Raw genomic sequence first — 15,916 nt, forward strand, 5'->3', positions numbered from 1 at the left:
ACCCCTAAAACGCAAACACACCCTAATAACCATCTGTCCAGGAATATTGAAAACGTTATTTTCCTTCCTCTCAACCATTTCCAGGAATATTATTATTATGACATGATAAATAAATTAAACCAATACGTATCTTTCTTTTATTAAAAGTTAAACCAATATGTATGAAATGTTACTTCATACGTACATGACCATTACAATTTAATTAAATACTAAAGTTGTAAAAATAAATAAATAAATACTAATAAAATGAAAACAAGCAGCACAAGAAAAACAAATAATTGGACATAATAGAAAAATAAAACAAGATTTAAGACTTTTTATTTTTATTGTCATTGTCTTCGTAACATTTTTTTCTTCTTACAAATGAAAAAAAAATATCAAAAACCAAAATTTGGATAAATAACACATTCCATCACTGACTACAGTCCAATCTAAAACCTCTCCTTCCTTCTCCTCCTTATTCTCCACACCACAACGTTTGTTTCTTCACTAATGGCCTCTGCAACAACAACAACACTCTCTCACCATCATCACCTTCCTCTCCTCCTTCATTCTCCTCTTTCCATCAAATTTACCAAACCGCCCCTCTCTCTTTCCCTCTCGCGACGCCCCCTTCTAACGAACCCTCTCCACGCGCGCTTCCTCCTCCCTCCGCCACGCGCCTACGCCGCCGCGCCCGCGTCCGACCCGAATTTCGCCGACCCCGATCCGAAACTCGCCGGGTCGGACCCGGAGAACGCGAGGCCACGGAATGTCATCACGTGGAGCCTCCTCTGCACGCTCCTCATGAAGCACAAGCTGCGCCTCGCCCTCGCGGTCGCAACGCTCTTCGCCTGCTCCACCTGTACCCTATCCATGCCCATCTTTTCCGGTAACCCCTTAACCCTCTCTCTCTCTCTCACGGAATGGTTGTTAATAATTCCCTGTATTTCGAACCCTCTGGTTTATATGTTCGGCAAAAATTGTTACTCCTTCCTACGTCCCAAAGGATAAAATATGTTGCAAAATAATTGTGATTTCAGGGGAAGTTTGGTTCGAGAGTTTTCTGTTTTTATTTAAAAAAATATCAGAAAATAAGAGTAAAAATAAGTTTGCTTAAAATTTAGAAAACATTTTCTCTTGAAAATATTTTATAAAACAGGTCCAAAATTGAAAGCAACATATCAGCACAGCATCTTCTGAAGAATTGAAAACGTGATGGCACATTAGAGTATTTTTTTTCTCGGTACGTATTTTCTAAATCTTGAAAGTTTGAAAATAAAAAATTATTTTTAAAAAATGAAAATCAAAACAGAAAATAAATACTCAAATTTCAATGTAGTATTAATTGCAGTTTTTCACTTATACCCCCTTTTGCCGTGTTAGAAGAAAAAATGTTATAAAATAATTGTCATTTTAGTTTTTTTATTGTAGTATTAATTATAATTTTTCACTTATATCCCTAATAGCTAATAACTAGTGTTGTGTTGCATTGTTTCTAATAAAGAAGATTAATAGCAATAAGATTTATTTAGTAAAATTGTTACTTTATTAGTTTTTTTGGTTGGTGTAAAAAAGTTTATGAGGATAATTATAATGAAACAAATGGCGGACTTTACTACAAAACACACATCAATTTTTTATTTATTAGAAAAGATAAATGAATGAATAGGTAGTAATTTAGTTAGATGCATCGTAGCAATGTTAAAAGGTGTAAATTGTGTTCAGGATAGGGGAATGTGCTTGGTTGTTAAATTAAAGTTTAATTACTTTTGTTTCCTACACTGAGTTGAAATTACTTGTTTTACTCCCTATTCTATTCAAAATTGTAGGGACTAAAACGGATTAAAAAAGTGTATGTATAGAGAATAAAAGATGTATGTATAAAGATAAAACAGATTAAAAAGTGTATATAGAGTAAAAGGAGTTAAAAAATGTATGTGTAAGGATTGAAAGGAGTAGTTTGTAAGTATACGGACTAAACAATAAAAATTATATAAAGATTATACTGGTAAAAGGGCTAAATGAGTAATTAAACCTTGAATTGATGTTTTATTGTATAATTTTTCTTTGTTACATTAGCCTTTGAGGTTTGTGAAGTGGGAATTAATTTGAGAGAAGAAACATGTATTCAGGGATTGAGAGATCTTATTCGTATTTTTCATGATTTAAGAATTAATTTAATTACGATCACAAGTGGGCTTGAAAGAGCTTATTTGAGGTTCTTTATGATTTTTTTTAGGTTAATTTAATTTAGATTTGTTATTATTGGTAGAAAATAAATTTAATTAGAAAGTAATGATGGTTTGATTTTTTTTTTTTACATTATCATCCAATCACATATTGTTGTCATGCAATAAGATTGTTGACTTTTGTAATAATTACTTTAAAAATCATATTTAGGATGGTTTTTATTTAGCTGATGGTGTAAAAAATTTCAGTGATATTAGATAAAAATGAAAATTAAACTAAAAAATGTTTCTCTTTTCCTGCATGTTTAGAGAACTTTTGTAAAAAGTAATTATTTGTCGTGTAACCTGCCGTAAGATGTAGTTTGTTGCAGGAATGGTTAACTAAGAAATTTTTGTTTTAATTTTTTTAAATTTTTGTTGTTGTCTAATTGCTTCAGCTACTTGCCCATCAAATGTTGATGAAATTTTATTTTCTCATGGAAAATATTTTGGCTTGTTGTGCAAGTTTGTATTGTTATTATTATGGCATTTGGTATGCAATGTTTTATCTTTTGATTCCTTTTTACCCACTGTTCGTGCATGATTTCACTGTTGATCATGCTATATATGCATTCTTATGTGTTGTTGTTCTTTTAGGACGGTTTTTTGAAGTTCTAATTGGCACTAGACCTGAGCCGTTATGGAAGCTGCTTAGTAAAATTGGAGTTCTGTATGCCCTGGAGCCACTTTTGACTATTATTTTTGTTATAAACATGAACATAGTGTGGGAGAAAATTATGTCAACACTAAGAGCTCAGATCTTTGGAAGAATATTGATTCAAAAGGTGAAGTTAAATCTTTCTAACTGTCCTGAACATTTTTATTTTCCTTTTCTATTTATAATTATTATTTCTGTTTGATAATGCTTGGGGATAGTTATTGCTAGAATGTATATGGTTGTTTTAATTATTGGATAGATGTTATTTTGCTTTGATTGATTAATCATATAGTGTTCTTTTTATTTGTGCAGATTGAATTTTTTGACAAATACAAGGTATGTATATGGAATTACTCATATTACATGTGCTTTTACTTTTCCATGTTTGTGATTTGTGTCTCTTGAGATATTTGGGTTGAGACACTGTGCAGATAACTCATTTTTCTGTCACTTTTCCCTGATTGCATCGTATTCTACGGTCTTTGTCTTCATTCCCTCCTTTCAGTGCTTCTGTCTTCTCTTCTTTCTTTGTATCCCATTGTTTCCATCTATTGCTGTAGTAACTTATCTGAAGCTCTTTCCAATATGATTTTGTAAATACCAATATATTTTTTATAATTATAAAACTTTGATTTTATTAAGCTATATAGTATCACTTGGTTTTTGTTCTTTGCTTAATGACAGTAAACTAACAGAGTAGGGGTGCAAAAACTATTGCACTTGGATTTGCTTCTTATAGGTTGGTGAACTCACAGGTTTGCTAACATCTGATTTGGGTTCTCTTAAAAATATAGTCAGTGAGAATGTCTCAAGGGATCGCGGATTCAGAGCATTATCTGAGGCAAGCAATTCTACACCAATGAGAAGTGAGCTTTATATTTCCTATATTTAAGCATGTGTATGATTCATTACCTATTCACCTTTTTTTGTTTGTTTGTAATTTTACCTTTTCACTTTGTTGGATATGGATAGACTTTCCTCCATTCCTCGAGTGGGATTTTTACCACGAATTTGTTGTTTGAGCGTGGAAGAAAAATGGTTCCATACCTTTCAAGAGAGAACCTCATTTCTTTGTTTTGTCACTTATATTGTCCTTATGGACCTCATGTATATTTTAGCTTGCATTCTGCTGCTCATGTTTATATGTGTCATTGCTTCTTCTGTTTTCTTTGTTCTTGTAGGTCATTGGAACAATATTCATACTTTTTTCTTTATCCCCACAACTGGCACCCATTCTGGGTGTTCTGATGCTCGCAGTTTCCATTTCAATTGGTAAGTTTTCATTGTATTGTACCTGATGATATTCAACACTGTTATGGTTTATTATAAAAACCAGAAATATAATCACCCATCTTTTTACTCATCCTCTCTAAAATGCTAGGGTAAGAGGCTTCATAATTTCATAAATAGCTTATATGCAAGCTGATATGTAGCTTGAATAATAAATACATAGTAATTTGTCAAATAAATAAAATTGGCTCACGTTATTTGTCATTTCATGTATTCTTCCCTGATTCTGATTCTTTTTGGTTTTCTGAAGCTGTCTACAAGAGATCTACTTTGCCGGTTTTTAAAGCACATGGGATGGTCCAAGCATCTATATCTGATTGTGTAACAGAAACATTTTCTGCTATTCGAACAGTGAGTTCCCAATAGTTCATTCATATTTGTATGATAAACATTCCTCTCGTGCATTGTAAAGTCTTAGATTTATAATTCACAGCTGAAACAGTGACATGTATGCTTACAGGTAAGATCATTTGGGGGTGAAAAGCGCCAGATGTTCACATTTGCTAACCAGGTAAGATTATTTAAGGACCAATAGCTAATTTCAGAAAGGGTATGATGTCCTCTAGATGCTTCCATGTTAATTTGTTCCATACAGGTTCTATCTTTCCAATCAAGTGGGATAAAGCTTGGAACTTTCAAATCTGTAAATGAGTCCTTGACTAGAGTTGCTGTTTATATTTCTTTAATAGCATTGTATTGTCTTGGAGGAAGCAAGGTTAAGGCGGTAAGCAATTATAGCTTTTGAAACTTGTCTTTTATCTCTATAATGACAAATCTAATCATTATCTTTTTTCTTCTTTCCTTCTGCAATATTGTCAATCATGATTATTGTTGCTACTTATATGCATTCTTTCTTCTGATATGTTACCCTTACTTATGAGCACATACATCTTTCTCTTATTGTTTTTTTTAAAGGATTTAATCATTCTTGAATATTTCTAAGTTGCTGTTAATTCTTGCTCTCAGGGTGAGCTCTCTGTTGGAACCATGGCATCTTTTATTGGATATACTTTCACTTTAACATTCGCTGTAAGCTAATTGAGTTGTTGACTTTTTGTTTTAATTTATATTTTTCATCCTTTGCCTATCTGATATTATGTCTTTTAGGTTCAAGGATTGGTTAACACTTTTGGAGATCTTCGTGGAACTTTTGCTGCTGTTGAGAGGATCAACTCTGTTTTATCTGGAGCTCAAGTTGATGATGCCCTTGCCTATGGCTTAGAAAGAGAACTGAGACAAAAAACACTGGATGATGAAAACTATAAATTGATCTTATCAAATATTTCTACTGAGAATAACCAAAAACATTATTTGCATTACATGTCAGCTCTCAAAACATCAAGCAATTTGTTTAGCTTAGCATGGTCTGGAGATATTTGTCTTGAAGGTATTTTTATTGCAATTTTTTTTGTATCCCTTGTGATGTGTTATTATAATGTGACTTATCTATATCAACAGCCATGTTTGCTAATGTTCTTGTAATGGGTGCTTCATCATCTGGCTTTTTCTTTTTTAGTTATGAGATGTACTTAAGTAACTAAATGCATGAATTTTCCTGAGGGATTTTGACTGTTTTCTGGTTGCTTTCTTCCTAAGGAAGACATATTATCATCCACTTTCAATTTTAATTAATTATGTCCAATCTGATAAATGAAGCTTTAGTTTCTTATTTGATCTCTCGCATTATTTTTATGGGTGTAACTAGTTCTATAATGACATTGCATTAGCATAATAATCTGAATTATTTTATAATGTATACTTTTTTCCTTCTCTTTCAATGACTGCCATATTATACTGCAGATGTATATTTCTCCTATCCTTTAAGGCCAGATGTGGAAATCTTGCGTGGCTTAAATTTAAGACTAAAATTTGGAACTGTAACTGCACTGGTCGGTCCTAGTGGTGCAGGCAAAAGTACTGTAGTACAGCTATTATCTCGTTTTTATGAGGTTTGATTTCTGTTTCTTATGTTGTAACTTGAAAGATCAAGCTTCATTGATTTTTGTCTTGAAAATACATACACAGTAACTTTTATTTCTGCAGCCAACAAGTGGCTGTATAACAGTTGCAGGAGAGGATGTCCGAACATTTGATAAGAGTGAATGGGCTCGGGTTGTATCGATTGTAAATCAAGTAAGGAATAAGAAAAAATAAAAAGAATCTTATGTTTGATATTAAACGTATTGCTTCATTTCTTTGCAAATAATACGTATTACAGGAGCCTGTTCTGTTTTCGGTTTCTGTTGGGGAAAATATTGCATATGGGCTTCCTGATGAAGATGTTTCTAAAGAAGATGTGATTAAGGCAGCGAAAGCTGCAAATGCTCATGACTTTATAATTTCACTTCCACAGGTTGGTTTGTCTTCTAGGTATGCAGATGCTTTTATATATAGGTAAAATAGATAAACTGTGTTCTTATTGTTCATTTTTTTCTGTGAAGGGCTATGATACACTTGTTGGTGAGCGTGGAGGCCTACTGAGTGGAGGACAAAGACAGGTACAGTAGAGTTCACATATATGACCCTTTCGTTGCATGACATGCATTTTACGCCTGAACGCATTAGAAGGTTTTTGATGCTTGTTTCTGAATTACAGAGAATTGCTATTGCCCGGGCTCTCCTAAAGAATGCTCCTATCCTTATACTTGATGAGGTGATATTTTTATTTATTTAACTCTATGCATTTCTATATACTCTCTCCATGCTTCATTTCATAATAACAATGAGGTTAGATTCAATGAGAAGCACAGACACAGAACATCATGCAGCCATTGGAACCTTTCTTGTTGCTTTTTACGCTGCTGATATCTACTTGACCCATTATTCCAAATTGCATACCACATCACACGATACAGTTGCAACATTTTAGCTGCAGCTGGCTTCTGACGTGCTTGCAAATTGCATGGACTCAGATCAGATCGAAACAACCACAATTTAAAACCCTAATATGATCCTATTTATGCATGTCTTGATTTAGATATTCTTTGCTGCTGCAGGCTACCAGTGCCCTTGATGCTGTCAGTGAGCGATTGGTCCAGGATGCTCTCAACCATCTGATGAAGGGAAGGACAACATTAGTAATAGCACATCGATTAAGCACAGTCCAAAATGCATATCAAATTGCACTCTGTTCTGAGGGGCGGATTGCAGAACTAGGCACCCATTTTGAGTTATTGGCTAAGAAAGGCCAATATGCTTCACTGGTTGGCACACAAAGGCTTGCATTTGAATAAATTAATATTATGAAAGTGTGATTATTTCTTGTTATGCCAAGCAATGCATGATACATAGAGCTGTATAATTTGCTGGCAGCCTGGCACAAAAAGAAATGTTATAGCAATGGATGATTGGCTGTAGCCACTCACACATGGTATTTTGGTATACAAGGGCTCATCTTATTGCATCAAATGGATTTCAAATTACACCTTCCACTTTAAAGTGTCTATTGCATTAGAAGTTTTTATTTTATTTCAAGATGTCACTTTCGAAAATTAAAAGATATTAACTTTATAAAAAATAAGTAATCTATGGGATCTAGTTCTGTTGGTATTTTCGATTCTTATGGATAAAAATAATATTATTATAATAATTTTTTGCTAAAATATATTTGAAGATCCTTTATATATATATGATTTTTGTTTTTTATCTTTGATAATTTTTTTATATTTATTTTTTAATATTTGAAATTTTTTGTTTTAAGTCTTTAATGTGGTCAGTGATGACTAAAAATCACTAATATTCTTTTTAAAATTAAAATTTCTAGCAACTACAAACTGCAAAAATCAATTAAAGCAAAAAAAAAAAAACATTAAAATACTCAATTACGACGAGTTCTAGGTTAGTATGTTTTCCACCATGAGAAATAATGCAACATTTAAAATGCACGCACAGGCCATTATGCAGCAGGCTACTTAGCATCTGAAATTTGTTGGTTAATTTGAAAATCGAGATGATACTGGATAAATCTGAAGTCGTGTATAACACTTTCAGATTGAATCAAATTTCGGGGTTCAACCAAAATTGTTCAATCGGATAAAATCAGAAGATTATAATTCAAGAGTTTTGTTTTGGTCTTGTATGTTTTGTCACCCGTTATGCTTTCTGAACCAGAATGATTATTTATGATCAAAGAACATGTGGTTTTTGGCGGTTGATGGAAGTTATTTCTTTTTAAAAACTGTCGTTGATGGAAGTTTTAGTAACTTCCATGTAACTTCCAACCGTTGATGAAAGTTTTAGTAACTTTCATGTAACTTCCAAAATTTGTCTAAATCGAACATCTCGTTATTACATTAAAACAAGCGTGCACTCTTATTTTAACATAATAAAGAGATCAATTACACTAAAATATCCAACAAACCTCCCCTATTTTAGTGTAATTACCGATCAAATCACCAAAGTCATAACATACAACAAACTACTGCATAGATGAAATATCGTGACGATTGAATTTCATCTTAGCAAATTACACGTTTCAAATATTCGAATATCAGGGTGTCACTAAGGATTGAACCCTTTCTATTCATAATGAATACATGAAGATAATTTGCACAATAGTTTATAACATTACTCTTGCTCGACACTAATTTACTAGCCTGTGTCCCTATCCTTCATAACCATATCAAAGCCAAGTCTCAGCTTCTTGAAGCGGCTAAACTTCATGCTTATATAGGTAGTCCTTTTCTTTCTTGCACCTGCAAATGCAATTTTTCAAAAGAACCATTGAGAAGTTATACTTCAACCTCCTTAACTTGCAGAACCGAACACATACCTTTTGGGATACTTTCGATGATGTGTTCCAATCTCTACATGTTAAGCTTTCCACATTGAATTCAGCACCTAATGTCATATTAGATGGGAATTGGGTATCTTAACATAAGAGATTTCAGATGGACTTTAATCCTAATCCCACAGCCGACCTTTTCACGAGATCTCTACTTAAGCCTTTGGTTAAATGATCGGTCAAATTATGCTGAGTTCTCACAGCCCTACATCCCCAAATTTTGAGATAACTCAAATTTGGTGTCTTTTTGTGCCAAAGTTCATATGGGGTAACCTTATTCCTTTTGTTAGGAATTCGGTTCAACAAGTAACAGGCTGTCAACATAGCCTCACCCCAAAATCCTTCACTTAAACCCGAATAGGATAACATGGAATTCACCATTTCTTTCAAGGTTCTATTCTTCCTTTCGGCTACACCATTCTGTTGTGGTGTATAGGGAGCTGTAGTTTGATGTATTATTCCAGTAGATTGAAAATAAACTGGATCATAATACTCACCTCCCATATCCGTACGAAGAGTTTTGATTAGCCCATTTTGATGAAGTTCTACCTCTTTCTTATAAATTTTTAATTTATCAAGAGCTTCATCTTTTGTATTTAATAAATATACATAACAATACCTTGATGCATCATCAATAAAAGTAACAAGATATTTTTTTTATGACCTAATGATGGAGTAACATGCAAATCACACAAATCACTATGAATAAGGTCTAAGACTTTAGTCTCACGTTTAACATCCTTAAAAGGTTTCCTAGTGATCTTGGTCAACATGCAAGTTTTGCATTTTTCAATGTTCATATCAAAAGGAGGAATCATACTTGTTTTTGACATATCTTTTAATCTTTTGTAATGAACATGTCCTAATCTAGCATGCCAAATTTCTGATTTTGTCATATTAGTTATAGAACTACACGAGGCCATACAAACAGATTCATGAACAAAAGGAACATCAATGTTTAATTTAAACATTCCATTACAACGATAACCAAATCCAACAAACGAACCATGTCTTGACAAGATGTATTTGTCACTTTCAAGTACTTGCTTGAAACCACAATTATTTAAAACCATACCAGACAATAAGTTCTTACAAATACCAGGTACAAATAAGACATTATCCAAATACAAACTTTTTCCGGAAGTAAAAACTAAATTCGCACAACCTAATCCTAGGATTGGTTCAGTTGCAACATTGCCCATCTTCACAATAGAGCCATCATCGATTGGTCTAAATTCCTTGAACCAACGACGATCTTTGCACACATGGCTTGTTGCTCCCGAATCAAACCACCAAGCAACGTCATCATCCTGCACATAGAATGCATCAGATATTAGTGATACATAATTTGAATTCGTATTCGAATTAAAATTATTCACTACAATCTGACCTTGTTGCATCTTCTTTTGCCATCTTCTGAAATCCTGCCCTTCAAACTTGTCCAACTTCGCAAACTTGCTTGTCATCTTCGAACTATTGTTCGTCATCTCGAAAAATTTGATTCAATCTTTTTTTGGTTAATTTGAAAATCGAGATGATACTGGATAAATCTGAAGTCGTGTATAACACTTTCAGATTGAATCAAATTTCGGGGTTCAACCAAAATTGTTCAATCGGATAAAATCAGAAGATTATAATTCAAGAGTTTTGTTTTGGTCTTGTATGTTTTGTCACCCGTTATGCTTTATGAATCAGAATGATTATTTATGATCAAAGAACAGGTGATTTTTGACGATTGATGGAAGTTATTTCTTTTTAAAAACTGCCGTTGATGGAAGTTTTAGTAACTTCCATGTAACTTTCAACCGTTGATGGAAGTTTTAGTAACTTCCAAAATTTGCCTAAACCAAACATCTCGTTATTACATTAAAACAAGCGTGCACTCTTATTTTAACATAATAAAGAGATCAATTACACTAAAATGTCCAACAAAATTCAGGTTTCTTAAAGTTAAAGTCAGTCCTACATAATGAATTCTCACAATTTGAATTGCCAAAATAAGAAGCTACATTCTCAAGGCATAACTATCATTACAATATTATCATTTAGGGAGGAAATATTATATTATTAGGACCTTTATGTGGGGTCCGTTTATGCAAATGACAGGTGATGTTAAATTTGTTAAGAGTCCAAAAAGGGACATGCCACCCCTCCTTAATGTTACTTGACATTCAGGTTGACAGGCTAGGTTCTGGTAGTGACTCACAAAACAGAACAAGTGCCTGACTGTCTGTTGACATATATGGGAGGAAACAAAATGTGATGGGGAAGTTTCCATGAGCAAATTGCACAGGGTTTATCTCTTGGCAATATGTACACATAAAAGTAACCAAACTGCATCACCTTATTAGAGTAGTACACAGACCTGCAGTTATTCAACTGCAGCTGTCTTAGTTAGAATTTAACCTTGGTGGTTAAATGACAGTTACAAGTTGGTTAGGTGACAGTTAAAAGTTCTGTCTATAAATATAAAAATGTAATCTCAAAGTAAGTTAGCTAATAAAATTACTTTTCCCTTTTATCTGATTTTCATTTTCTCTCAAATATCTCTCTTTAGATTTCTATTAATTTATTTGAAATCTTTTTTTTTTTAATTTTTTATAAAGCTTTTTTTTATATAGATCACTATACTTAGAAAGGATTAAACAAGCGGAAAATATTTTTTTAATTATGGTATTTTGTAAATATGATCGAAAATATTTTTTTATAAACCTTTTTTTATATATAGATAACTATACTTAGAAAGATTTAATTAAATCTTTTTTGCTTGGTAAGACATTTCAATTGGTTTCTATTTTTTTTATTAGTTGAAAAGTTTTTTTTAATGTTTGATAAATAAGTTGTTTCTAGCATTTTTTTTTAAAATGCTACTTAAAGGAATATTTTCTAAAACGTTAGTTTCTAACTTTTTGTATTTTCTTCGACCTTTACCTTCTATATATTTATGATTTCCTTGTTACCTTTATTAAATAAATGATGGTATTATTATTTTGTTATCTTATATTTTTGACTTTCTTCAACTGCTAATTTTATCGAATACTTCTAATTTTCTTCCGATGTTTGGGGACATACTTTTAATTTAATAAGTTAATTTTTTTGACTTTTAACTAATGAGGTTATCATATATCTTCTCAATTTCTAGTTTACAACTAATTTTTTGACATTCAACTAATTTTGTCAAACATAATCAAAAAAATTTAGATGCAATCAAAATTATAATCATTGCTTTATATATATATATATATATATATATATATATATATATATATATATATATATATATATATATATATATATAATGTAATCATTTTTTTATAAAACCTTAATCCACACATTTATGATATAATTCTTTTTTTTTCCGACTTTTTATTTAATTTTATGGTTCCTTTAATCCCTAACGCTCTTCTTATACAACAAATTTTTGAGTTCCTTGTATACATCGTTTGTTATTAGAGGTGTTGACAAATTAAATTAAATCAATTTAGATTAGATTGACTTTCGGCTTTACTTTTATTTTTCTTTGAAAAATTATTAAATAAACCGTAAACTACATAATAAATACAATAAAAATAATTTTAAAATATAAATATCTTATTTACAAGTCCTTTCATAGCTAATAATAGTCTAACTATACAAATGTATATTAAAATAAATTTTCATAACTTGATAATTATATTTATATATCATTTTTTTCAAATGGCTACTAAAAAATCATTTTTAATTGAATATTTTTTTTTTATAAATAACTAGTATAAGTTACGTGCGCCAATAAAAGATGTATATTCCTTCAGAAACCACAAAGTTCTAATGCAGAAGTTATAAATCACAAAGATGTATATTTCTAGCATCAATCTTCTTGGTTTATGCTGGATATATTCATCTCTATCAAATATGAAAGTTTTCATGCAGAAGTTATAAACCATCTTTGCAAAATTTCTGGCCCAAATGTATAAAATCAGTAAACCAACACATTCCAAGAGCAATCTATGTGTGACAATCTTTCAGTATCTCCTTTATACACGAAATTAGTCCTTGAAAACTAGGGTTAAAAAGTAAAAACACATTGGCATAACAAAAGTTTAAGGATATTGTATAAGACTTCACTCTTCTTCTATTAGTACATTTATAATTGTTTTACCTATAGACTATAGTGTTGTACATGGATGGCTATCAGGCCACAATGCTGAATTGGGTAAACTAATTCACTTATAACTGCTCTCTAGTCTCTACAATGCATCACCTTGTATTATAAATAGGCTTCAACAAATATCCAAATTTTGTGATGAGATCTTAAGATGAGGAAGAAATGGAGATTACAGCATTTAACTCAGCAAGGCACTCAGTTGGGAGGCCAAGGAAGGAATTCATAAAGATATCATCAATAGGGTCAACTGTTGCCACACCAACCAGTCTGCACTTCCCTTCTTTATCCAATCTCTTGCCTCTTCCTCTCCTCATTGTGCCATTTGTTTCTTCAGATGTCAACACTGTCTTCACCATCAATGGAGGAGCCTTGTAGAGACTAGCAGCAGAAAACAAGAACTTGGCCTTGAACTCAAGATCAACCTGGTTAAAAAAAAAAAACAACAACAACAACAAGAAGGTAGCCATATCATCAATTGAGTGGTTATGGAACTAAACTAATCAGAGAGACACCTATGACAAGTTAAAATAAGGTCATGCTTGACCCAACTTTTCTTCTCATTAAAAACAGAAGTTTCTCTAATTAACTTCTTTAGTAACTCTATTTTGTGTGCTTTTGTTCATTAAAAAAATAGAGTTTAATTTCTATGAACTATAAGGGTAAAAAAATTACAGTGACAACCAATTAAATGACTTTTAATGTAATTTATACAAAAATTAACAATTTTATCATACATCAAAACTTAAGATTAGATAGCATCATAAAAAAATATTTACACTTTCAAGTTTCAATTGTTCCAATTAAATTCTTAAAAATAAGTTACTTTTATCAAGAGTTTTTTCTAAAATAGCATTCGGCTTAACTTCTCAGAGGAAAAGCTGAAACAAAATTATAGCCACCTATGTATTAAGCTCACTAAAAGTTGTACACATAATGCACAATCCTTTGAAGTTGAAGCATAATCTCCAGAACTTATATGTTTTACCTTGCCAGATTCTTGGTTAATGTTTCCTTGAAATGCTTCAGGAACTATATCAATCTTCAAAAATGGTGGCAATGGCAAACCAAGAAACTTGGTGGTAGAACTTGTTAGTGGTGGAATATACAAAGTTTCAAGATCAAATGAAACTGGAAGGTCATTGTTGGCTGGATCATTCTTTGTGTCCTTTGCACCAACCCCAGTTCCTATTCCCCCTTCCGCATCATATTCAAAGTCAGGATACCTTGAAATGCCAAGCTTGCAACCCTTTTCTGTCTTGAAGCTAACAGTGTAAGCCTCAATGCTTGTGCTGGTGGAAATGGTTTTTTGTTGTTTTTCACTTGAGGAAAAGGAAAATAGGATGGTGTTTGTTCTTCTAAGCCTTGGTTTCTTGGTGTAAAGTTTGCATGGAATTGGTGAGCTTAAGGAGTTTATTTTGCAATTCATCTATAGTGCGTGTGATTCACTTGCTGAAAGATATAGAGGTTGAACTCTAGAAATGTATCTTGATGAACAAAATGGAATTACCAAAACCATAAAGCTCACTCTCTGAAGCCACCTAAAGAATCAAGAATATGAGGCTGGTTTGGTTTGTGGCTACGCATCTTATCTTTTCATATGAGGTTTGGAGTTTGTGCAATAGACAATCAACACTTGGCACTTTAATGGCATTGGGCAGAGAAAACAAATAAAATGGTCCATTGGACTTCTTTGTTTTCCAAACTTGAAAAAAAGTTCTATGGCAAATTGGATTACTACGGTTCTTTTAAAAAAAATCATTTAGATTTCTATATATCTTTAAATTAGCCCAATTCATTTAAGAATGTCTCCATTAGATTAAGAGCCTAGTTCTCTGACCGTATTAGGATGGCAGCAAGGCGTGTGGAAGGCAAGTTTGCATATCCCCATTCTCCTTCCTGCAAAATGTGGGACCTATTCGGATCCGAGTTTATAAAAGGGGGGTGAAAATTGGAATACAGTCTCAGTCTCAATCCCATCGGGTTTGAGGAAATCCGTGAGAAGTTCATCTCACTTCTCACATTTTTTAACAAAAATTATCTGTCAATATGCTTTAAATAAATTATAGACTAAATTGTTAATTACATTTTAATTTAATAAAGAATAAATAATGTAAATATATTTAAGAATTAAATTATATTTGTAGTTAAATGAATAATTTTTAATTTTGTTGTAATTATAATATTATTTATTTAACTATTAAAATAATTATTCTGTAATTTTAATAATTATAAAAAAAATAAAATATAAAATAACTACATAATTATATAATTAAGAATTACATATAATATATATAATAATAGAATTTTATATACATATATAAGTACATTATTAATAATTATTGGAATATTGTAGCGAGGTTGGGTGAGGAGTGATATACCGCCTCCACCCCCGCTTTTCTAAGTTGGAAAAAATTTAATATTAATTTCGGTTAAAGCAGATTTTTCTAGTAAAACTCGAGATGAGTTTGGACGGGTATTCACAAATTTAATTTTTATTATCATAGATTGTATCCCAAAATGGATAGAGTAAAATTAAGGCTTGTGAGTTTTATATTGGAGTGAGACATACTTTTTTTTTCTTTTTTACCTATGATCTCTTATTATATTTAGTTTAATTACTAATAAAGTTAAGATTTAAATATTATTTTGTTTAATTTATAATTTTATTCATTTAAACACACTATTATTTAGATGGTAACCATCATAATTTTTGTTCCTCATTTCGATTATTATCTTAAGACTAATATATTAATAAGTAAAAGCTACAAATGCAGCAATATTTTATATATGACGCACACATTTTGTGTCCTATTCGATTATAATCCTTAGCT

The 15,916-nt window shown here is 31.7% G+C and overlaps 2 protein-coding genes across 3 annotated transcripts; one reads left to right on the top strand and one right to left on the bottom strand.

Moving 5' to 3' along the window:
* Positions 1-297: 297 nt before the first annotated feature.
* On the top strand, positions 298-7,566 carry LOC100791034 (ABC transporter B family member 28). 2 transcript variants are annotated; one of them, XM_041004939.1, is made up of 17 exons: positions 818-871; positions 1,142-1,225; positions 2,808-2,995; positions 3,181-3,204; positions 3,608-3,709; positions 4,050-4,140; positions 4,409-4,509; positions 4,619-4,669; positions 4,754-4,882; positions 5,125-5,187; positions 5,266-5,545; positions 5,959-6,107; positions 6,202-6,291; positions 6,377-6,511; positions 6,600-6,656; positions 6,755-6,811; positions 7,155-7,566. In XM_041004939.1, the coding sequence occupies exons 3-17, from the start codon at positions 2,924-2,926 to the stop codon at positions 7,389-7,391; spliced, it is 1,638 nt and encodes a 545-aa protein (XP_040860873.1). In that variant the 5' UTR covers positions 818-871; positions 1,142-1,225; positions 2,808-2,923; the 3' UTR covers positions 7,392-7,566. The 2 variants fall into 2 exon arrangements, with proteins under 2 accessions (XP_003534020.1, XP_040860873.1); XM_003533972.5 differs by lacking the exon at positions 1,142-1,225 and having other exon boundaries at positions 298-871.
* A 5,444-nt stretch (positions 7,567-13,010) lies between these two features.
* Positions 13,011-14,699, bottom strand: LOC100790681 (uncharacterized). The gene is made up of 2 exons (XM_003533185.5): positions 14,071-14,699; positions 13,011-13,507 (listed from the first exon to the last, which is right to left on the bottom strand). Exons 1-2 carry the CDS (start codon positions 14,509-14,511, stop codon positions 13,232-13,234), a joined length of 717 nt encoding a protein of 238 aa, XP_003533233.1. The 5' UTR covers positions 14,512-14,699; the 3' UTR covers positions 13,011-13,231.
* Between the last annotated feature and the right edge of the window lie 1,217 nt (positions 14,700-15,916).

The sequence above is a fragment of the Glycine max genome, chromosome 9, assembly GCF_000004515.6.
Source record: "Glycine max cultivar Williams 82 chromosome 9, Glycine_max_v4.0, whole genome shotgun sequence".
Lineage (NCBI taxonomy): Eukaryota > Viridiplantae > Streptophyta > Magnoliopsida > Fabales > Fabaceae > Glycine > Glycine max.